General features: G+C 49.2%; 1 protein-coding gene across 1 annotated transcript in view; it reads left to right on the top strand.

The window, feature by feature from the left end:
* LRIG2 (leucine rich repeats and immunoglobulin like domains 2) overlaps positions 1-24,761 on the top strand; it is a 412,722-nt gene that overhangs the window by 155,716 nt on the left and 232,245 nt on the right. The window contains exon 8 of the mRNA XM_078644436.1: positions 19,575-19,718. Coding sequence (XP_078500562.1) covers positions 19,575-19,718 — 144 coding nt within the window. The remainder of the gene's footprint in view (positions 1-19,574; positions 19,719-24,761) is intronic.

Below are 24,761 nucleotides of genomic sequence, written 5' to 3'. Positions count from 1 at the left end.
ATATGCCCGCCTTATTTGATAAATGTCCTGAGTGGTCCAGGACAAAGGCAAACTTGGATCCTCACAGGGTTTGCATCCTGTGCCTGCCTTCTTCTCATATTCCTGAGGAGTGTGATATCTGTCTGCAGTTCCCTAAAAGGACCCTGAAGGACAGGGGAAGACCAGGTTCCAAGGTTTGGAACAGAGAAGGAAGCAAGGACAAGGTGGGTCTGGGCGTGAAGGGGCTCCTTCCTCTGCCCGTGCGCCGGCCTCTGGGGGGCTCCCCAGTAAGGAAAAGGCCAGAAAACGCCACCGGTCGACGTCGATAGCCTCGACGTCGGCGTTGAAAGGAATGACCACAGTCTGTTCCCTGTCTCCCCAGGACTCTGGGTCGAAGCGCCGTCGAGGGGACTGACGTCGAGACCTCCGACGAGGTCGACGCCAAGGACTGATTCGTCGTCGAGCCATCATCGACGTCGAGAGAGGTCAAGACGCCGGCGCTCGCATCGAGGCGACATCACCGGTCGACGTCGACACGTAAGTCAGCGACGTCGAGACGAAGATCAGCGTCGAGACGGAGGTCGTCGACGCCGAGAAGATCGCTGTCGTCGAGGCACCGACCGTCGACGTCGAGGCACCGACCGTCGACGTCGAGGCACCGACCGTCGACGTCGAGGCACCGACCGTCGACGTCGAGGCGCCGACCGTCGACGTCGAGGCGCCGACCGTCGACGTCGAGGCGCCGACCGTCGACGTTGAGGCGCCGACCGTCGACGTCGAGGCGCCGACCGTCGACGCCGAGCAGACTCTCGTCGACGCCGAGGTGACGTTCGTCGACGTCGAGGTGACGTTCGTCGATGTCGAGGTGACGTTCGTCGGCGTCTAGGAGACGCTCGTCGACATCGAGGTGACGTTCGTCGGCGTCTAGGAGACGCTCGTCGACATCGAGGTGACGTTCGTCGGCGTCGAGGAGACGCTCGTCGACGTTCGTCGGCGTCAAGGAGACGCTCGTCGACGTCGAGGGGACGCTCGGCGCCGAGGAGGAAGCCTAGACGTTCTAGGACCAGCACAAAGTCCTCTGCTTCAGCGAGCACACGGTCGCGGCGGTGCCGTCGCTAGTCTACGAGGGGTGGGGCCTCAAGATCGCCCCCCTCGGTCAGAAGAAGAAGAAAAGGAGAGTGGGACAGTCTCCGGGCTCGGAGTACTCCCAAGTTTACTCACCCTCTAAACCGAGGTCGCCTACACCTCATCCTTTGCTAGTGGATCCTCCTCCGCGGACCCTGACTCCTCCTCCACTGCCTCAACCTCCTAATCCACCGCCTCCGGTTTCTCCTCACCGTCCCCCTCCACCGGCTCCGCCAAGGTCGGCCTCGTTGCCTCATTTGCCGACGCCGCCTACGGGGTCTCCGCAACCTAGGCTCCCGGTTCGGCCTCCACAGCGCCCTCCTTTCCGGCCCGCGGAACGCCAGAGGCCGCGGAGGTCGAGATAGGTCCAGGAGTCGCCGTCGCTCGCCCACGAGGTCCAGACGGCGCCGTAGGAGGGACAGGTCTAGATCCCGCCACACTGATTCGTCCAGTGCCAGGGACTACTCGCTGACCCTGACGGACTCCCCTCGGACGAGGGTGTCCCCGATCGACGACATTGTCTCCTTCCAGGAGGTTTTACTGTGAGGAGCGGCTAAGCTGGGCATCACACTCACGGTGGCCGCACCCCTGTCTACCGTCATCTTCGAGACCCTGCATAGGAAACAGTTGTCTCGCCCCTTGTTGCCGTTGTTGCCTGGGCTGGTGGAACCGGCCATGGAGCTCTTACTCACCACTGCGGTTACGAAATCAGCTCCTTCCAGGCTGCATAAGAAGTATCTGGCTCCTGACAATCCGGCGTTCCTTCGATTGGACCCTGCGCCGGACTCAGTGATTGTGACGGCGGCGAGGAAGCAACACGCCACCACTCAGTCATCGACAGTGCCTCCTGACAAGGAGAGCCGCTGGATGGATTCGGCGGGGAGGAAGGTCTGTGGGACGGTAGCCACGTCTATGAAGGCCGCTAGTGCCTCAGCCTTGTTGGGACGTTATGATCGGTCCCTATGGGAGTCCCTCGACGGTTCGTGGAACTTCTTCCCCGGGAGAACAGGGAGGATTTCCAAGAGATCATGAACTAAGGACTCATGGTCTCCAACCAAGTGATCGACTCTGCTGCGGATTCCTCCCTCCTGGCAGCACACGGATACTATCATGGGGTCAACCTGAGGCGCGCCACGCCTGGCTGCGTCTGACGTCCTTGAAGCCTGAGGCGCAGCAGAGGGTTGCCAATCTACCTTTCTCGGGCGAGACCCTTTTTGGGAAACATGCGGACGAGGAGATGGCCCGCATGAAGGCAGAGGCTGAGACCCTGACGGCTGTCGGGTTGGAAAAGCCGAGGGAACAGAAGAAGACCTTCCGCTCGTTCCAGAGACGGTACGGGGCGCAAGTTAGAGGGCAAGGTCGACTGGCTGGGCAGCAACAACAGCCTCAGCAGCAACAGTTCCAACGACGCCCGTTCCAAAAGCGCCGTAGGGGCCGCGGGGGTCAGTAGTCTTCATCAGCGACCAAAGGCCCGGCTGGGTCTAGGCCCTGAGGTGCTTCTTCCCCCTCATCCGTTACCCGCTCCGGTGGGGGGGAAGCATCCAACATTACCTGGCAGAGTGGAGAAACATTACTCAAGACAAGTGGGTGCTGAATATTGTTTCCAATGTCAGTCAACATTCAGCTTTATTCGATTTTTGTTATAAAAACCATAAAAGCACATATAAAAAACATTCATTTAAAATGTCACAATGTTAAAATCAGTTAAAAAATATTTCCATCACGTTCATGTTACATAACGTATATTGGGAGAACATGTCATGTACCACGACATACAAGATCTCTCCCCATTTCATAATGTATAGGGGGATCATTTTAATATATATAGAAATAAAAGATGTAAAAAAAGGAATAAGCATATTCAGAAAACAACAGATATCACAGAGTTTTCCTCAGAGCAGTGACAATCCTTAGATAAGAGGTGACTGATTTCATCACTGAAGGTGATTCTAATGTTTTCAATCTAGAGAAAGCAGCAAAGCACCCTCTGATGCCCCAGGTCTTTAGAATTGGTATCAAGAACTTTTTCCTGGGGATAACATAGAATTTGCAAAAGAGGATACAATGAGTCTGGGATGACAATACATCACAGGGGCATTTCTCTAGGTGAGGAGACCAATCATTACATTTAGGAAATGTCACTAGACGAAAAAGTGTCCACGCGCAGCCTGGTCAGCAACATCCTCGAATATGGGCTAAGCTCTAACAGTAAATAGGGTTTTATCCCGACATGGGTGATCAGCAGCTGATAGGCCATAGCAGATTGCTTCTGTTTTTCTTTATGCCACCTTTTCTTAGCTAGGTGTTCCATAATAGATCTTTTAAGAGCTTTTTTCGAGATTTTTTCTAGACACGATGGATTGTCAAAGTATTCTTTATGGCCCAACTCGACTGACATTTCCTTGATATAGTTGAGCCATTTAATTTTTCTCACCCCGTCTAGAGATAAACAGCCTCGCACAACTTCTCTATTTAGCGATGTTTTATTAGTCACCCAGATTTTATGCCATAGAAGAAGTGGGGACGATTTAATAATATCTTCTATATAATTTAAGCCCACTTCCCCATGTGAAAAGTATGTGGACATTGAGTTTGGTGCAGCAAGTAGATAGCGAATGAATTTATTTTCAGTATATTGGATCTGATCTGTTCTGGCCATTCCCCATAGACCAGCCCCATATAAACCAGGGGAACACACTCAGCTTTATAGATCTGTATAAGCTCGCGCACTGGTCTCTCACCTAATTTACTTGAAAAATTAATCGAGGCGCCGTTTGCCCTAATAAGGGCCAATGTTCTTGTACCCACAGCCTCTTTCCAAGAGCCTCTGCTATCAAATGTAATCCCTAAATAGGAGAAACAGCTAGTATTTTCAATCCTTTTGGCTCCCAGATAGATGGGTCTACTTGTTTTCTTCAGGGTACTACAAGTCATAGAATAGGTTTTTGCCACATTTACTATTAGGCCGCGGGCACCCATGTATACAGAGAATTCGGTAACTGCCCTCTGTAGGCCGACAACGGTGCGAGACATTAAGGCAGCGTCGGCATAGAAGAGGATGGGAATAGACCCCCCCCCCCTCCCCCCCCCCTCCCCCACAGCCGGGCAGTCAAACTGAAACTTCCTGAGGTGGAAGCCCACCGAGTTATGTGTAGTGTAAATAGGAAGGGTGCAAGGATGCACCCTTGTCTCACACCTCTTTCGAAGTTAAATTTGTCCGAGCACAAACCCCCCCCGAGCATAAACCCCCCGCCCCATAGCGTACTCTAGCACCTGCATCTCTGTACAGCTCCCTGATAAATGTCAAAATCAGCTGGTCCACACCCATGTCAGATAGAATACTCCACAGCATCGCGTGGTCAACACAATCGAACGCGGAGCTCAGGCCCACGAATGTTATGTACAGGCTTTCCTTCTTAGCCTCAGTATATTTTGCTGTTAAGAATGCTAGATTCAAGCCTTGTTCGATTGTGCCCTTCCCAGAACAGAAGCCATATTGCAAGTCCGTGATAATATCCCTTTCCTCAGCCCATTCTTGAAGCCTGTTAAGGATGATCCTTCCCGCCACCTTAATAAGAGCATCCAGAAGGGAAATAGGACGATAACAAGCGGGGTTATTTCTATCTCCCTTTTTGAAGATGGGTATTACCACTGCCTCTGACCATGTTGGAATGAAACCGGCTCCATTTGCATGGTTTAAGACATTAGTAATCAGCGGGGTCCAGAGTGGTAGCACAGATTTGTACAGATCATTTGGAACCCCATCCGGTCCCGGAGCTTTCCCAGCAGGACTTTCCTCGATTGCCTTAACGACTTCTGCGTGTTCAAATGTAATCTCCAGGGGAAAAATGTTTGCTCCATCTGTCTCTAGCTGTAACATCGGTTGATTAGTGCTACAAATGATTAGCCCGGTTGGTTACTATAAAGATTGGTAAAGTACTCAACCCAGGAGTCACCAGAAATAGCCGTATCGCTAGAATCCCTTTCTTTATCCTTTAAAAACAGGGCATTGACCGCTCTCCAGAATGCAATGTGGTCATTTGCTAAACATGCGTCATGGAGATTTTGCCATAATGCTACTTTTAACTTTTTTTTCTTCTATCGATTGCTACCCGATAAGCTCTCCTATTATGTCTTACGCGTTCGATAGATCTAGGATCTTCCTGTAAGGCGGATTTCAGATTACGGTGTGCCCTACTGCAGTTTTTATCGAACCAACCCTTGTGTTTCTTAATCTGGGTTTTGTATTGTCTAGACAGATCCTTTTTTATCTCATTTGTGATCTTACCAAATGCGTCAAGTACTTGCCAGTTTCCCACAGTTGTTGAAAGGCAGATAAGTAATTGGTCATACACTTTCCTAACTAGTTTTTGAGTAAACAGGTTGGGATCTACCTTAGCCCGTTTAATGGTGTAACCATTTGTGCTAGCTAAACTAATGGGAGTGGGATATAAGATTTTAGTAGTTGTTACCTGGCCAGCTATATTCAATCGAAAGGAGATAGGGTAGTGATCACTCATGGCAACACTGAGTGTCTCCCAGGATATCTCAAGTGATTGGTATCTGGACGATAGTAAAGTTAAGTCGATTAGCGTATTGGCCCCTCTGCCAAAAAAAGTCGGCTTAAAGCTCTCTTCTGGTGAGCAGCATTCAATAATAAAACGCAGGTCAAACTCATATATTAGAGCATTGAGCAAATCCCCTAGCTTGGAGTGGCCAAAATGTGTTAGGGATTCGTCTCTCTTACTCATCAGAGGGCACATGCCTGAGGCGTGTGAGGTACAGAGGGAGGAATTAAAGTCACCCATCCATAGTAGTAATAGGTCCCCCTCACTTGAATTTTCGAACTCTCTAAGTGAGTTTCTAAGGTTGGTAATAATTTCCTCCCAGGTGGAGGAGTGAGCATTGTTGTAGAAGTTAATAAATGCCGCTCTATACTGGCCAGGCCAGCTCACTATCAGAATCTGGTAGCAATCTGCTGATATGAAGTTATGAACTATTAGATTTGAGGTGGTTGCTATGTAGGTACATAGGCCCCCTTTATTTCTTCCATAGTAGGTAGCAATGGCCAGGGTATTAAAGGTTTGGTAGCCCAATAGGTTAAACTCTTTCACCAACCAAGTTTCTTGAAAGCACAAGATTTTATATTTTTTTACCAAATCTAGCCATTCAGGGCTATCCATTTTATCCTTTAACCCTGCTAGGTTCCAGGACAGAATCTGATAACCTAGTTTAGTTTGGTTAGTACAAGTGAAGGGATTCCCTATGTCCTGCATGGCATCAGATGCTCCTGCTTCCTCATTTACGGATAGAATGCCACCAGGTATGGATTGAACGTGAGCCACCTCAGTTCTTTTGTCCCAGTTGGACGTCAATCTACTCTCTCCATTCCCTCGAGTGTGGCGAACCTATTAAAGGTGGTAACGTTGAAGGTAGAACCTTGCATACTCTGGTTGGACTGATAGGGGGGTCTGTAATGTGTCCCTATCAAGGCACGTGGATAAAAATAGCTTTGGTCCCTGGTGGATATGTCGCCCCCATATCCCTCAGGAAACCAGTCTCTAATGTAATTAGTTGCCCTGCGGTCTCTAAAATTAATAATAATACAGTCCCCCTGTATGTCCTTTGGCCTCCTTCCTACCCACCCTAATCGTCTGACAAGCAAAATCTCGCCATTGATTTCGGGTGGTAGGGGCCTGTTTTTGCTTAGCCAGTGTATTACCTTGTTTTTCAAGTCCTGATAGGCCTCATATTTCCCTGATGACAGTTCCGGTACACCGGTGAGTACAATTACATAAGGCTCTGTCTGTGGTGGGAGGTCAATGTGCTGATCAAGTCGTGGTGGGTTATATCCTATGTGTGATGGATTTGAATTTTTAGTCTGTTCCGGACCTTGGTTACTTTTTAACCCTCTATCACCAGTTGCCGCCTTTTTCGTTGGAACCCGGGAAGTGGTCACTGGCTGGGTGGAGGGGGTAACATTTCTATTGGTAAGCACGGGTTCGGGGTTTTGTAGGAAGACTGATTTGACCGTTTCTGGCGTTGGGTCAACAGGTTGATGTTTGTTATTATTAGCTACTGTTTTAAGCAGTTCTCAAATCGCTACATTTACTTCATAAAGAGACCCCAGTTGCTCCGCCAGCCTTTTGACCCTTTCGACAAGTGGTATAACCAAGGATTTAATCAGTTTCTCTAAGTCACTCATTAGATCTTGTGTGTGGACTATTTTAGTACATGAGTTACACTGCTCACATTTACTTTCCACCTGGGCTTTAATGATGGATGGGTTCGTAACTAATTTAACTGATTTGGTGGGTCTACCCTAACGTCTGATTCCCCCAGCATGCCTTTTGGATGATGGACCTGCTCCCGGGATGTTGGTTAGTGTATTTGTTTCCCCATTGGCTACTAGACTTATCCGTTCCCCTAAGGAAATATCAGTTTGTGAACAGGAGCTAGTATCCACCTGATTGGTTAACCTAGCTCGTGTTGGTGTTTCTGACCTATCTTGAAGCTGTAATGGTATACCAATATCAGAGGAGGAATCCGAGGACAAAAACGGTCAGGAGGACTGTGAGAAGTTGGCCTGATGTGCAGTGCTCACTATTCTAGTGATCACTATATATCAGTCCAAACAACCCTTATTGATGATTGGTTGTAAGGCAACCTTATAGACCAGCTATCCTAGTAGCATGGATACGAGCAGTCTAAGGCTAAGACTCTAGAGGGCGTGTTAAGCCAGCTGTTTTACCATCACATTACCCCTTGAACACCCAGTGAAAGGACACCACACAAGTGTTATGAAAATAAACCGTGTATTTATTAGAATCACAACAGCCCTGTACTCTTTATGAGGACAGGGTGCTAGGCACACAACAAAACTCTTACGAAAATACTTAAGTTAGCACAGTATACTCAAATGCCCGAGGGGCACGAAAAACCATATACTCTAAAAGTGGAATACGAAATTACTAGCAGGTAAGTACAGTACTAATAGGCTTTGGAATCGCTAGGACTTCACTAGGGAATCGTTAGATTACTTCTAAGAGGCCCAGGGGACTCGGGTGCAGAGTGTGCACTCTCACGCGGGATGCGGGACAAAGTCTATGGAAGCTAGTAAAGTTAAAGTTAGTGTTCACGGGCGAACCCGACCTGGTAGGGAGAAAACGACAGTGGATCCTGACCCTTGGATAGTGAGGCTATGCTGGGGTACCGAAATGCCGAAGTTACCTAGCCCAGGGGCTGCAGCTGCATAGGTCTCAAAAGACGTCGGGAATCCTCGTAGACGAACCAGGAGCCTGGAAGAAAGATGCTGGCAGGCGACCAGTGAAGAGAGTTCGAGTTGATCCAAGCCTGGATCTTGAAGATGGATGACACCTGAAAGCAGAGGGGACCAAGTTCGTGACTACTAGCCAGTAGTCAGTGGGCACCAGGAGGGCACCGGATGGTAGTCACCTCGACTAGGTGAGTGGGCGACGCTGTACTCTGCAGATCTCACGGACCAGGAGGCGTTGTCGGCGACCAGGATGGAGAGGCGAGCTGTCCCACGATGGATGAAGCTGTCGGCGTCGAAGAACCCAGGATTGGGCAACAAAGCCTTGGCTAATTCAAGCCCACGCGGTGGACTCAAAATGGCGTCTTGAGTGGACCAGGAGGGTCCGGGGTGCTCCTCTTCTGGGAGGGAGCAAGAGCCAGTCTGGAGCAACCAGACCAGCAGCAGTGATGTCGTCGGGGGTCGTTCAGAAGGCCACAAGCCAGCGGGCTAGTAGCCAAACAACGCGGTGAGCAGCAAAAAGCAGAAGGGCCCCATGCCGATCGTGGAGATGCTGGGGGGCTGCTCTTCGGTGCTGGAGCTGCTCAGGGTTGGGGCTTCTCGGACCCCAAAGCACTCGCCAGGAGATTACTCGGCGGGCTTGCAGTGCAGAAGTCGTGCAGTCTTGGCAATAGTCGGTCCCTTGAGGTCTCGTCGCACTCACGATTCTCAGCTTGGCTGTAGAGATGAGTAGAGGTCGGAGGTGCCAGGGAAGCCGGGTCTTGTCGAGCTGGGCAGTCGGATTCCGGAGGAAAGACTTACAGCAGACCGCAGTGTTCTTGCGTTGGTGCCTGCGGATGCAGGGTGACTACTCCTTAGTCACAAGGGAGAATCTTGAAGAAGGAAATCTTGAAGTCCTTTCGCAGAAAGTCGTGTCTTGATTCCAAAGATGATCTCATTTGGAAGGGGGCCTGCTCCTACCTTTATCTGGGAAAAGGGGGCTGGCACGCGACTAAGTCCTGCCCTATGGGTGGGACCAGGAGGGGGGTGGTTACACCCACTTCCTTGGCGGGCTTTTCCCCAGCTCAGGGTCTGGAGTGTCCCTGGAACTGGTTCAAGCCGGCCTATGCATAGTGAGCACCGGGGTGCCACTTGCAGTCACCTTCCTCTGAAGCCCTGCCTACCTAGGATACACAAAATCCTGTCTGGGACGGTGCTGGCACCGCCCCTGGCAGAAAACCCTTTGTCCTTATCTCCTGCTCTGGGAGGACTCCCAGCAGCAGGAGGGCAGACTTGTGTCTCGGTGGCAGCATCCATTTTGTGGAGCTGAGGCTCTGTTTGACTTTAACCGGGGTTAGGGGTTACATACATGTCGTGTCCCTCTAGAAGGGTGGAATGCTAACCCCGTCGCCAGAATTGGCGAGGGGTTAGTATTCCAATTCGTATGACACCTTACTCGACATGTTTTGATAAAGCGATACCAGAGTTGGCATATAACCGCGAGGATTATAATGCACTTAAGAGTATATGGTATGCGATATCATGGAAACGGCTAAGGGATAGATCCCAAAAGCCGCAGACAGGCTCAGCTCATGCCAGAGCACCATCTCACACGATTCCAAGCACTCTGCCTTCAGGATTGTTAAGGCCTGCCATAGGAGTGACTGATAGGAGATCTGTGTGTCCATTTTAGGGTTAGATATAGGTATACTATATCTAAAGCAAAGGGTGAGTACACCACCTTGCCCCAGCTGTCGTGCAGCCAGTTGTGTCAGTTTAGTTAGTCAGTCCAGGGGTGGCACAATACATGCTTCAGCCCCTGGGAGACTTCTGGGTGCACCTCAGCCCTGGGTACAGGGACTTGGAGAGGGCCCAGTGCCAATTCAGTACCTGAGTACAATTTGGATAGAGAGAACAGCTAGGCTGTGGGTCTGATTAGCAGGCCCACAGCCAGGGAAAGTCGTAAACCAGTGCAGCAAAAGTCGTAAACCAGTGCAGCAAAAAGCAAAAAATCTGGGTGATCATAGGATTGCAGACCCTACTCTCCTACAAGGACTATTTATTGTCTGTATATGACCCAGGGAGGAGCGTTTCTTCTGCAGTTCAGAGGATAAGCGCCGCTCGGTAAGAGCAATTTCGCACTCTAAGACCGACGCCGCCCTTGTGATGAATTGGTCTAGTGTTCCCTGAACGGCCCCACCCACGAGGGATTTTCTGGCCAATATTTGCGGAGTGACCATATTTATGAGTAAGAAAACACGTACAGGTATATCCTAAGAACAGAAAAACTATATTAAAAGAAAATATGAAGTCTTACACAAGTCCAGTGAGTCCAAGTATGTACGGGAGATAAACCAAGAGGGGTGGCCCAGCCCAGCCTCGGCCGGCCCCAGACGGCCCGCCCTTTGCTCGGGCTTAGCCCGGCACCTCCCACACGCCGCCCGCACCGCCCCGCTACGCGTAGGGTGCGTCTGTCTTTTGTGCTCCTCCGGGCGCGTAGTTGGGCGTGTGTGGGCGGTACAAACCCGCTATGCCTTATGGGAGGTGAAGTCCCCCCGCTCTGCGGCCGCAGATGGTCCAATGAGCGGCGGCGGGGGGGACTAGAAGATGACAGAAGTAACTCTCCCAAGGCAACCCAAGAGAGAACCCTCCAAGTCAGCAAAGTTGCGTCTGAGCAGCAGCTTTATCTCCCGCGGCCTCTCCCGCGTCGCCAAGCAGCAAAGGTGAACAGGTTTTAGGCAGCGTCTTTATGAAGTAATAAATCTACTACTTATACCTGCATCGCTGGTTGTGGTTCCTGAGAGCTGCTTTAATCTTTGCCTCTTTACGGTGGAAAATCACCGGTGGCTCTGCCGGTTCGCGCACCACTTCCCCAGGGTTTCCAGGTATAGTCCCGTTTTCCTTAGTGCTGGACGCCTCTTTGGTGGTGCGTGTAGAGTACGGCAGGACCAAGCCGTTCCAAACGTCGCCACACTATCACTTTGACAGGGATTTCCTCACCGCACTCGCTGCTCCGTACTATGAAAGGCAATAAATCACTAATCGTCCATCAGTAGTTCAGGGGTGTTTTAATTTCCAAAAGCTGCCAACACACAACCCCAACGCATTTCAGTCTCAGCCGAGACCTTGATCACGGGGAACAATCGACCAACAAAATGTTTGCAATGGATACAGTCTTCGGTTCACCAGTCCGCCTCCAGCGATTCCACCGGTTGCCTCGCAGTTCCAACTACGCGAGCTCCAGGCGGAGGCCGACACCCTGTTAAGAAAAAGGGCGATAGAAGACGTCCCTCTGTCTCAAAGGGGAAAGGGCCTTTACTCTCGCTTCTTCCTGGTGAGGAAGAAAGACAAGAACGAGTTGCGGCCCATTGTGGATTTGCGACAAGCAAACAAGTGGATTTGCAGGGAAAAGTATTGCATGCTGTCTTTGCACCAGATTTACCCTCCGCTGCAAAGGGGAGACTGGCTTTGCGCGATAGATCTGCAAGATGCGTACTTCTATGTGCCCATTGCACGGAAACACCGGAAGTTCCTGCGCTTCCTCGACGGCACCAATCACTATCAGTACACCGTACTACCGTTTGGACTGAAGTCTGCACCCAGGACATTTTCGAAGTGCATGGCTGTGGTGGCAGCGCACCTGCGAAAGAACAAGGTGTTTGTCTACCCGTACCTGGACGACTGGTTGATCAAGGCCTCCATCTTCCAGGAAGCACAACTGCACTTCAACAGGACGGCTGTCCTGCTGAATCAGCTGGGGTTGCACATAAATATGTCCAAGTCAGTTCCGATCCCTGTCCAGTGCCTGCAGTACTTGGGAGCCTCCATCAATACGCTGTCAGCAAGCGTGTCTCCTTCGGAGGAGAGACTCTTATCACTCCTTCGGAAGGCTCAGGCTCTCATAGCTGCTCCATCTACAACAGCGAGGACGGTGTCTTCTCTAATGGGGTCGATGGCCTCTAGTATCTTCCTCACCCCACATGCGCGCCTGCATATGAGGCCGTTGCAGGAATGCTTGGAGGATCAATGGGACCAGAGGAAAGGATGCTGGGACGACAGGATCCAGTTGTCTCGTCATGCCCAACAGTCCCTGAGATGGTGGTGCTCGGCAGAGAATCTACTCAGGGGGGTTCCTTTCCACAAGGATATCCTGACTCAGACTATCGTGACGGATCCGTCTCTCCAGGGCTGGGGAGCACATTCAGACCATCTACAAATCCAGAGAACGTGGTCTCCAGCAGAGTCCACGTATCACATCAATTTCCTGGAGCTCAGGGCGGTTCACTTGGCATTGAAGGCCTTTCATCCATCCTTCCAGACCATCTCCTTGCTTGTACAGACGGACAATACGTCCACGATGTATTACCTCAACAAGCAGGGGGGCTCAAGATCGCGCACACTGTCACAGGAAGCGCAGGCGATCTGGCACTGGCTGTTAGCCAGAGGACTGACGATAACGGCGACTCATCTGCCAGGTGTGCAGAATGTTCAGGCGGACGCCCTCAGCAGACTGCTTCAGGAAAACGAGTGGGTCATAAACGACGAGGTGCTCGGTGACGTCTTCGCCATGTGGGGCACTCCAGACGTGGATCTGTTCGCCACCGCCGAAAACAGCAAACGCCGCGACTTCGCCTCGAGGTATTATCAGCCGGGGACTCTGGGGAACGCGTTATGGATCAGCTGGTCGAACCACTTTCTGTACGCTTTTTCACTAATTCCCCTGATTCCGGCGGTGCTCATCAAGCTGGCCCAATCCCGGGCGCGGATGATCCTCATTGCTCCGGAATGGCCCAGGCAGTGGTGGTTCACGGACCTGCTTCATCGGTCGATCCTGCATCATCGGCGGCTGCCGTGGCGGCCGGACCTTCTCATGAAGTTCGGGGGGCAGATGGTGCACCCCAACCTCTCGTCGTTGAGTTTAGCGGCATGGCTCCTGAGATAGTGCAATATGGCCCCTTGAATCTTCCTGAGAATTGCATGGACATATTGAAGGAGGCTAAGAGGCCATCTACTAGGACCTCTTATGCTTACAAATGGAAGAGATTCTGCATCTGGTGCATGTCTAAGAATTATGATCCGACGACCTGCAAGGAAGATGTCATCCTTCCATACATTTTGCATTTAGCTCAGTCTAGACTTAATTTCCATTCCATTAAGGTTCATCTGGCTGCGTTGACTGCGTACAGGAAATGCCCTTCGCAGACATCCTTCTTCCAGATTCCTGTGATTAAGGATTTTTTGGAAGGGTTGAAGAAGGTGTTCCCTCCTGTTCGGCTTCTTTCGCCTGCATGGGAACTGAATGTGGTGCTGTTCAGGCTGATGAAGGAACCTTTCGAGCCTATTCACAAGGCTTCACTGCAGCACCTGTCTTGGAAGGCGGCGTTCCTCATGGCCATTACATCGGCCCGCATGGTGAGTGAGATTCAGGCATTGTGTTGCCAGGAACCTTCTACTGTATTTCATGCTGCTAAGGTTGTTATGCGTACTCACCCTAAGTTCCTTCCCAAGGTGATTTCTGATTTTCATGTTACATCAGGCTATAACTTTACTCCCTCACTCAGCCAGGAAGACGTTAACCCAAGCGCTTATTTTAAGTCGCCTAGATTATTGCAACAGTTTATTGCTGTCGCCAACGAGGCTGCTCTAGACAGACTTTAGGTTGTCCAGAACACGGCGGCATGTCTGATCCTGAACGCACCCCCTAGGACAGCCTCCCGTCCTCTGCTCTATCAGCTGCACTGGCTCCCGGTACGGCAACGAGTTCAGGTTAAAGTTTGCTGGCCTTGTCCAATTCTGGCCCTAGCTATCTTGCAGACAAACTCATGCCCTATGCACCGGGGCAGTCTCTCCGCTCAGAATCTAAACACCTTCTTGTAGTGCCTAGAGTTAAACGGTCCAGGCAAGGTGGAAAGGCGTTATCCTATCTAGGCCCTTGTTCCTGGAACAAGCTCCCTGTGCAACTAAGACAGTGCACAAACATCCCCACTTTAGGAAACAGCTGAAGACCTTCCTCTTTCACTTCTGATTTTTAGCAGACAGTCTTCCTATGTGCGGCCCGTCGTGAGCGCAGAGATACCCCTTCGGGGGTTGATTCTGGCGCTTTAAAAATAAATAAATAAAGGTGGTACTGTGTTAAACTACTACCATCAGTCAGAGGTCATTTGCCTGTTGGGTTGGTAGCATTACGCTAGGAGAGGTAGAGGGGGCACCTACAAACAGGCTGCAGAGGGAGACTTGTGGACTAGTCCCGGGGCTCCCAACGGGGGAGGTTTGGTTAACAAGGGTCCTGGGAGCAAGGGAGCACAACCAGTTCTAGGCAGCCATAGGCTTGAGTGCAGAGGGCTTAGGTCGGCTGGGCTGGTGCGTCATGGGACCTTTCAGTTGTCAGTCTCGCCGATTAAGGGTGCACACATCAGGACAGCTGGGCTACTCTGCAAGTGAGTTTCTGCGTTGCTGACATTCTTCGATGACTGCTCGGTCATGTTGGATTGTCGACTGGACTCTTAACAGGCCTTGGTTGTTGCAAGGGGTCCCGTACCCTGGGTATTGGTGTTGTGCTGCTCAGGTTTGTAGTGGCATCTTCCCAGTTGGTGGGGAGAAGAATCTGACCTTCCAGGACCCTGTGACCACGACAGGGGAGCGGCAGCACAGCAAACTTGACTCTGCTGTTTTGGTGCCTGCGGACTGCAGGGAAGTAGCTCTTGTATTTCAAGGGAGGGTTCTGGCAATTTGCGAAGGGCTGGCAGTCTACCTGGGTCTTGGTAGAGTTTTGGCTGCAGGACGAGTCAGTTTATTTACGATTGTGGAGACTGGTGCAGGCAGGCAGGGATTGGCACCCAAAAGTCCACAGCAAGTCTACAGTTCTTGTTTTGTGACTCTTCTTTGTCCTCTTCTTCTGGGTCCATTGAATCAGAGTTCCTGGGAGCGAGGAGGGACAGCTGGGGCTGGTATGCTCAGGTGCAGAGGGGTTAGGTTGGCTGGACTAGCACGTTGTAGTTGTCGAGCTCGTTGATTAAGGATGCAAATATCAGGACAGCTGAGCCACTCTAGATGTGGGTCTCTGTGGTGCTGACATACCACTATGGCTGCTCGATGTTGGTGTCTTTGGAGTCAAGACTGGACTTTAACAGACCTTGGTTGCTGCAAGGGATATGGTACCCCTGATATTGGTGCTGTGCGGCTCCGTCTGGCCCTGGCATCTTCTCATTTGGTGGGGATACGGTTCCGACCTAGAGCATGGTAAGCTCTTCCTTGGTGGCTGCTTTGTTGGTACAACCAGGGAGTGGCAGCACGTTTAACCGGACTCTGCTGTTTTGGTACCTGTGGACTGCAGGGGAGTAGCTTCTCTATTCCAAGGGAGATTGCTGTCAGTTTGCGAAGGGCTGGCAGTCTACCGGGGTTCTTGGTAGAGTTTTGGCTGCAGGATGTGTCCGTTTCGTAACGATTTTTGAGAGTGGTGCAGGCAGGTTTTGCGCCAAAAGTCCACAGCAAGTCTACAAATCTCGGTTTTGTAACTCTTCTTTTTGTAGCTCTTCTTTGTCCTCTTTTTCTGGGTCCATTGAATCGGAGTTCCTAGCATCAGGGATGCCACCTGAATACTCAATTTAGGGACATAAAGGGTAGTGACTAATAGTAGGCAATGGGCTACTTACCTTTAGAGTGACTACACCCCCTACATGACCACTTCCTGTGGAAAGTGGGCATAACCCTGATCCAGCAAGCCCAATTTCACCAAAAAAAACGAGAAGTTAAAATGATATTTTTCATGTCCACATCAGGTAGCCCACCTTAGGGGTGGAACTGGCCTGATAGTGAACACTCCTCCTGACTACCTCATTTTCCTGCCTTTCTTGGTGCCAATTTGGCCTCAGGGCAGGGGGTGACCTCTCTTAAATCCGGGTGGAGGCCAAGGTCTCATATCCAAGGGGGCAACGGCTTTGAAGCCTTCTGCCTAGATATGCCGATAGTTAGCCATCCTGCTTGGCGGAGGTGACGGCACCTCCTGCCAGAGCAGGCATTGTTTCTGCTCTTAAAGAACGTGAGCTTTCACTGCAGGGGGTCAGAAACCTGTCTGTGGTGGCAGGCTGGTCTGCACCAGTCAGCCAGCACATTAGAGGTTGGTAAGTTTTCAGGGAGTACCTCGAAGGTACCCTCTGGGTGCATGTATTAACAAATCCATCACTGTAATCAGTGTGGGTTTATTAATATGAGTTGTTTGATAGCAAACATTTTTGGTTTCAATGAAGCCATCATGTAGCTGGGGAACTTGTAAACACCTGTGCCTAGTATATACACTCATGATAGCTTCTAAATTCATTGACCATGTCCAAGAAAAGACCTGGGCAACACAGGGGCATATCTGCTGATGCAAATATGTCCTTATATGTAATATAATGCACCCTGCTGTAGGGCTGTTGGGCCTGCGGTAGGGGTGACTTAAATATTTAGCATGCAGCGTCTCCAGGCACGGGACACTGTAGGTGTGCAATGTGTCTTCACTTCAGTCTGCACCATGTCACGCAGCCTGCAATGGAAGTTTGCATGAGTGGGTTAAGGGGGCACAATACATGCTTCAACCCTTAGGGACCCTCTTCAGCATCCATGCTGTAGGTACCAGGTGTACCATTTACGTGAGACTTACAGGGCTGCTAAAGGTATTGCCCAATGGGTTTAGGAAAAGTGATCTGGCTCTGGGTACCTGGATAGCAGGAACCCAATGCTCTTCTGTCAAAATGTCATCATTTACAGGGCAAAAAGTTGGGGTGATCTAATCAAAAAGGGGCACTTTCCTACACTCTAGTTCACTATTTGTGCAATTATTATTTTTGAATGAAGTTCAGCACTTTGCAGTTTTACATTCAATTTTCTAGTGGAGGTTTAAAGTCAACCTGCAGAAAACCGAACACCTCTAGGATTTGTGCACTCTGTCTTCATTAGGACTATTTCTAAAAAGAGCTACTGTTTACAATGTTGTGAAACCAGGAAAAGGCATAGCCATTTTACAAGCTGTGTGCTCCAGGATTTCATTGTTTAACCATTCCTTAAACCATTCCTTTAGCCATTCCACCATTCCCTTAACATTCCTTTAACCGTTCCTTCAGACCCACTTCCTGGCAGGGGTACTGCTTTGAACTCATTAGTAAACAGCTGACGAATCTGCAGGTAGGAGTATCCATCAGGAGATAAAGATACTTAAATTAAGTAATGATCTGTCTTGCGGATACTTTATCTACCTGCAGATTCCTCACCAAGCCCACTTGCTTCCCTGTTCTGAAATATGGTCATAGGCCACTTTAAAAAATGAATCTAAAAAAATACATTTAGATTGTTGCAGAGCTGAGGAACCCCCAATCAATTTAAGGCAGTGTAGTGCCTACAAGACAGAACAAAAATCACCCAGAAAGTGATGTCAGTGCTTTAGGGTGTGTGCTTTATATATCTCCAGTGATGTGTCACTGGCGTTGCTTTTGGTGTAGAGGTTGAGCCAGTGCCACCTGCTTGCATTAGAGAGCTTTGGAAAGGTTTCTGTATGACATCTGATGCCAGAGGGATATTCACCAGGTAAACAATCTGCAGGTGGATAAAGTATCTACCAGAAATCTTGTTACCAATGTAAATTGTTTGTCTGCTGGCTCCACCTGTTTTTTTTAAAGTTGGTTGTTGATTTGATCATTTCAATCTTGAATAAATCTCTCCCTATAACCATGTTTCTCTTGACCTACTTTGAATGGAGATTCACTCTCTAAATTATGCTGTTTTTGAGACTAAACCGTATAGATTCCCTGACGCAAAATGTCTGCAAGGCCATAGTGTCATTGTTTAAGATTTTATTTCTGGGTACCTAAGCAAATTCACCAGATAAAGCCAGTTGTTTTTATCATAACTAAGAAAATGCAAAATGTATTGTGCGCTTAGCATTAGTCTGTAGACCTTTGGCACATTTCCCCCTCCTTTTAGGTGCAACACATTCAACAGATGTGCTTTTCCAAATGTGATGCTTTGTTCATCATGCAGCTGCAAACCTGCTGCGAACACGTAGTGAAATAGCTCATGAATGAGTTTGGTATGGGTGAAGTTTTAGCATCAATTTAGAATTGTTGAATAAGTGAATTTTCCAAACGCCCATAAAGTGTTGTTGATTTGTACATTAAGTTGTAAGGGTGTTATTAGGTTCAACGTGGTGTTCCACCTTGAAATAGCAGGAAGTGTAGCTATGCCGGCTTACAAAGTAAATACATCCTCCATTGTATGCATTTTCTTCTGAAGATGACCAAGTAGCAGAAGGGAGAAAAAACTTTTGCTGAAACACTAACACTTAGTTACAAACAGTCTCCATTTTTTTAAATGGCCCAAATGTGGAAAATGTTTTTAGTTAAAAATCTAATTATTTTCGTATAAGTAAATGCACCAGACCCAATTTTGCATCCCAGGGTGGATATCAAAAATCCCCCCAAATGTAATGCAATTCCAAAATATTTAGTAATTTTTGTGGATAAAATGAGGGGTTTTGTTATGTTTGGGGTGAATAAATAGGGTTCTGTTTTCTTGTTCTGCTGTAATCCAGGCAGGAAACTGTTACAAAGGCAAACCAAAACATAAGAGGAACAAGGTAATGGCAAAGAAGGGTGCAAAATGAAAAACAAACGTAATGAATGGAAGAGGAGAGAAAAAGCAAAATAAGTAGCTGAGGAAGCAATGGTCTTTGAAAGAGGGGCCCACTTAGAATAGAGAAGTATGAGGGTGGAATTCTCTCCTTTCGAGCGATTGGGCAAAAATTGAGAGGGGAAGATGTGGACTGAGCATTGTAGAGGATAGAAGACGCATCGTAAGTGGGCGGTGGGTAAATAGCGAGAGGAAGTGGAAACAGGGAAGGTAGTAGAGCCAAGAAGTTCAACAACAAAAACAGTATTGGGGGAATTTTAAAATGGCTTGCAGAAACCGTTTTCGATCTGATTATTTGCAAATTCATCATCGTAAATGGTATTCCTATTGTACAGTTATAGAATTTTGGTTTGACCAAATGTTTTACCAGACGGTTTTCATCAAACCCATTTTCCACCAAAATCATATAATCAGGAGATGCTCTTCAAACGGCCCAATGTGTGAAAAAAATTGCTACCATTAAGCTGTTCAGCGTTTTGCTAATTATGTGATTTTCGTAAGTTGGTTAAATACTTGAAAAACTGTTTTCTTTACTATGCATTTCTACCCTTTTTAGAGACTTATCAAGCAATCAGTTAACTCGTTTGGACGAGTCTGCCTTTGTAGGACTAAGTTCACTGGAAATATTAAACTTGGCAGATAATCGAGTGACACATATAGCAGAGGGTGTTTTCAGAAGCCTTCCTACTCTTCAGACATTGTACGTATGTCCTGCTTATTCATTTGTTGCATGTCTAAAATGTAATGGTCTCTGTGAAATGATTTTACAAGACATTTTCTGGTTCATATTGTACCAGTGTTCACCACTCAACCTCCAAACCACACATCTTTTTGACATCCCTTTCATATGAGAATGAAAGCCAAGAGGAAACCTGATTAGGATTCTAGTTATCTTTTGAGGGTACAGGTTACCAAGGTTGGAAGTGCTTTGAATGATTCGCTTGTTGTGTTTTTATCCGTTTTAAGATGTGTGAACTTTTTTAGGTCTCGCCTATCCCATTCCGCAAGGAATGGATAGGGGAGAATTATAGTGTGCAAAATAAGTTCTCAAACCATCGGCGGATTTCAAACAGTTCACGTGAACACAAGCACGTGCTTTTCCCCCACATTGGCTTTCATGCTGGTTTACACTTCCAATTACCCTACCCCTCCCCCAAAGCAAGCCAAGAACATCGAAGCGACCTGCCGCTTTGAGTCCATTTGCCACCCACCATCCACTACACGCGCTCCTCGGGTCATAAACAGCCCAGCGCCCCCTCCCAGCGCAGCCTTTCCTCTGCCGGCTACTTTTAGCTTGTTTTCTTGGCATACATTAAAGCGTTCCTGCTTTGAATCATTTTATTTCCTTTCTAGAAAACTGCTCAGTTCCTCTTCCTTTCGTGCTGCAGTATTAATGTTCCTGTCACACAATTTGTTATTCCAAAATACACTTCAAAGGCCAGCGTTCTATTACTTTCCGGGATGTTGTGGAAAAATCACTACTGCTGGTCTTAGTGAACAGCAAATCTGAGTCATGACCGAAGGCTGACACATTTACTCTAACACTGTCTGACATGCCGCCCACCAAACTCTCCATTAGATCCGGTACGTTAATTTAACAAACAAAGTTTGAAAATATACTGTCTTGCCTGCTTCCTCTTTTCTCGCAGCTGTGTTGACCGCCGAATGCCGGTAAACAAAGATTATACAGATGCTGGTGCAAATAAGACATACAGATCTTACTAATGCCTGCAAAAATTAACCCATCGACGCAGTTGAATTCACTTAGAAATATCTGTGCGTGTTTGCACCAACATCTGTGCAATTTGTGATATAGTTCCCCGAGGTTTTCGACACGATAAACACCATCAATAACGGGCTGGACTGTTCCCATGAGGCACAGGGTCAGACTGATTTGCATATGGCCATGTCTGAACTGGGGTGGCGGAGTGAGCTAAAGAACGGTGATGGATTAAACCCAGATCAGTTGACTGGGGGTGAGTGTTTGTATTGTCAACGCTCCGTCCATCACCACCTTTGGTTTTCCTTGTTCGCCCTAAGTTGGCAGGGTATGCTCAGACGTGAGTCCCTTGCTCACTTTGGCACTGGATTCAAGCAAGCCGGGCTGAAGACGGCTGGAATGCCAGAAACCGGTCCTCGGAAGCTTGTTTCCGGTCCAGGGAAGGCATGGCTTGGCATTTCGGGCTGGACTGTTCCCATGAGGCACTGGGTCAGACTGATTTGCAGATAGCCATGTCTGAACTGGGGTGGCAGAGTGGGCTAAAGAACGGTGATGGATCAAACCCAGATCTTTTGACTTGGTGTGAGTGTTTGATTGGTTCAGAAGCTCCGTCCATCACCACCCCCTTTTGTAGCGCTTTTGGCCGCCATAAGTGTGGCAGGGTATGCTCAGACGTGAGTCCCTTGCTCACTTTGCCACTGGATTTAAGCAAGCCGGGCTGAAGACGGCTGGAATGCCAGAAACCGGTCCTCGAAAGCATGTTTCCGGTCCAGGGAAGGCATGGCTTGGCAGTTCGGGCTGGACTGTTCCCATGAGGCACAGGGTCAGACTGATTTGCATATAGCCATGTCTGAACTGGGGTGGCAGAGTGGGCTAAAGAACGGTGATGGACCAAACCCAGATCTTTTGACTGGGTGGGAGTGTTTGATTGGTTCAGATGCTCCGTCTATCACCACCCTCTTTTGTAACGTGATTAATTAGCATATCACAGATGCTGCAGACGAATAGATTGTTCTTTCTCAGTTGTCTTGTTTACTGTTAATCTGTGTGGCCTGGTTTCCATTCGCCAGGGTCTGCAGTGCTACAGAAAGTCACACTACAGCAGACTTTCAGGCAGTCTTTTGTGTGTTTTTTTTCTCCACAAAACACATGTTTTTCTGGGCTGGTTAGATCCGCTTTTCAGGGCTTAATTTAAGATTTTAAAAAGCATGCAGCGACTGCATGTGTTTGTACATATGTGCATTTTTTTATTACCGCCACATGACAGCAGATCGCAATACACACACCAAAGGCACTAACTCGCAAGCACTAAAGGCACTGACTCTCACGCACCAAGGGCACTAAATGCACACACACTAAAGGCACTGACTCGCACTCATCAAGGTCACAAAATGCACACACACATTAAAGGCACTAACTCGCAAGCACCAAGGGCACTAAAGGCACTGACTCGAACGCACCAAGGGCACTAAATGCACACACACTAAAGGCACTGATTGCACACACAAACACCAAAGGTAATGAGTCGAACTCACCAAAAGCACTGATTGGGGCAAGTAAAAAATGTTGAGAGTGTTTTTTAGCCTTTTAGCAAACACACGGACTCTTAGCAGAAAAGAGAACCCTCAGCCTACTGATGGAGAAACGTCACTACCAGAAGGGGCGAGCTCTGACAGTGAGGACTGTGAACAAGATCTTGGGGATGATGGCGTCATGCATACACCTGGTCCCCAATGTACGCCTACAAATGAGACCACTCCAAGAGTGGCTGCAACAGCAATGGTCACAAGCTACTGGAAGTTGGGAGGATCTAGTGGTTGTAACGCACAGGGTGCAGGAAGAAGTAAGGTGGTGGACCAAGGAGAGAATAACAGAAGGGAAACCTCTAACACCACCGGACCCAACAGTGACCATCACCACAGACACATCCCAGAAGGGGTGGGGCGCACACATGAACAGGCTCAGACTGAGGGGTCTGTGGAGCCCTACAGATGCAGTCAGACACATCAATTACCTGGAACTGAAAACAGTTTTGCTAGCCCTCAAGGCTTTTCAGAAACACCTGTACAACCAGAAGGTGCTAATACAAACAGACAACACCACAACGATTGTAGGAGAGTGGGGTCTGCAATCCCATGGCCAACCCAGATTTTTGCTTTTTGCTTCACTGGTTTACGACTTTCCCTGGCTGTGGGCCTGATAATCAGACCCACAGCCTAGCTGTTCTCTCTAAATTACAACCATGTACCCTAGGTGCATTTACCAATTGGTACTGGGCCACCTTATCAGTCCCTGTACAGTATACCTTAGGTATCCAGGGCATAGGTGTACCCAGGGCCTACCAGGGGCTGCAGCATGTATTATGCCACCCCTGGCTGGCCACCCAAATCTGACACAACTGGCTGCACGACAGCTGGGGCAAGGTGGTGTAATCACCCTTTGCTTTAGATATAGTATTCCTATATCTAACCCTAAATAGACACATATATTCCTATCAGTCACTCCTATGGCAGGCCTAATCAATCCTGAAGGCAGAGTGCTTGGAATTATGTGAGATGGTGCTCTGGCATGAGCTGAGCCCGTTTGCTGCTTGCGGAACCAAGTCCTTATAGCTGTTCCATGATAACGCTATACCATATACTCTTAAGTGCATTATAATCCTCGCGGTTAAATGCTAACTTTGGCATAGCATTATCAAAACATGTCGAGTTATAAGGTGTCATACGAATTGGAATACTAACCCCTCGCCAATTCTGGCGATGGGGTTAGCATTCCACCCTTCTAGAGGGACACGACATGTATGTAACTGTAAACCCCGGTTAAAGTAAACTCGAGCCTCAGCATCACAAAATGGATGCTGCCACCACAGACACAAGTCTGACCTCCTGCTGCTGGGAGTCCTTCCAGCAAGGGAGACTCAGACAAAGGGTTTCCTGCCTTGGGAGGTGCTAGCACCACCCCAGACAGGATTTTGTGTATTAGGTAGGCCAAGGCTGAAAGGAATGAGACATGCCTGGGGCACACAAGGTGCCCTGTGCATACACCGGTTCCAACCAGTTGCTGGGGCACTCCAGCCCCAGCTCTGGCGGGAAACTGGACAAAGGATAGGGGGTGTAACCACCCCCCTTCCTGGTCCCACCCAGGGGAGGGACCTAGTCGTAGTGCAGCCCCCTTTAGCTGAATAAAGGTAGGAGCTGGTCCCATTCCAGATTAGATTACTCTTGACAACTTCCACGAAGAACTCTTGACCTTCGACCTCCTGGACACCAGAAGACTGAAGAATCTCCCCTATGGTCAGGGAGTGACCATCCTGCTTCGCAGGCACCATCAAGCTCCTGTGCGGTTTGCTGAAAAGTCCTTCCATCACGGAATCCGACGACCCAGCTTGACAAGACCCGGACCTCCAGACCTCTCTGACCTCTACCCACATCCACAGCACAGCTGGGACCCGTGGGTGCGACGAGCAACGTAGAGACGGCCATCTTGAAGAAACCTGCACAGCACTACCCCTGAGGGTTCCTCGAGTGAGTGCATTGGGGACTGAGAAGCCCCACACCGACGCAGCTCCTGCACCAAAGACCAGCCCCCCAGCATCCCCGTGATCTGCGTGGGGCCCTTTTACCTGGTTGCTGCCCTTCCTGTTGTCTGGTCACTTGCCGGCTGGCTAGTGACCTCTGAGACGACGACCCGAAGATTTCGACACTGCTAGTCTGGTCCCCCAGACTGGCCCTTGCTTCCTTGTGAAAGAGAAGCACCCCGGACCCTCCTGGTCCACACCAGACGCCATCTTTGTTCCACCGCGTGGCTTGCATTAGCCAAGGCCTGTTGTCCAGATCGACGATCCGACACCGCCAACAGCAGCAGACTACGTGGGACAGCTCGTGCCTCCAGCCTGGTCGTGAAGAGCAGCTCATGGTCCGTGCAGCTACAGAGAGAAGCGACCCTTCCTTCACCTGAACGCGGCGACAGCATCTGGTTCCCTCCTGGTTCCAGCACAGTCACTGGCTAGTGACCAAGACCCTG

Source organism: Lissotriton helveticus, chromosome 5_1 (assembly GCF_964261635.1).
Source record: "Lissotriton helveticus chromosome 5_1, aLisHel1.1, whole genome shotgun sequence".
NCBI classification, from domain to species: Eukaryota; Metazoa; Chordata; class Amphibia; order Caudata; family Salamandridae; genus Lissotriton; species Lissotriton helveticus.
The sequence above is the reverse complement of the archived record's forward strand: the minus strand, read 5'-3'. Positions and strand labels throughout refer to the sequence as shown.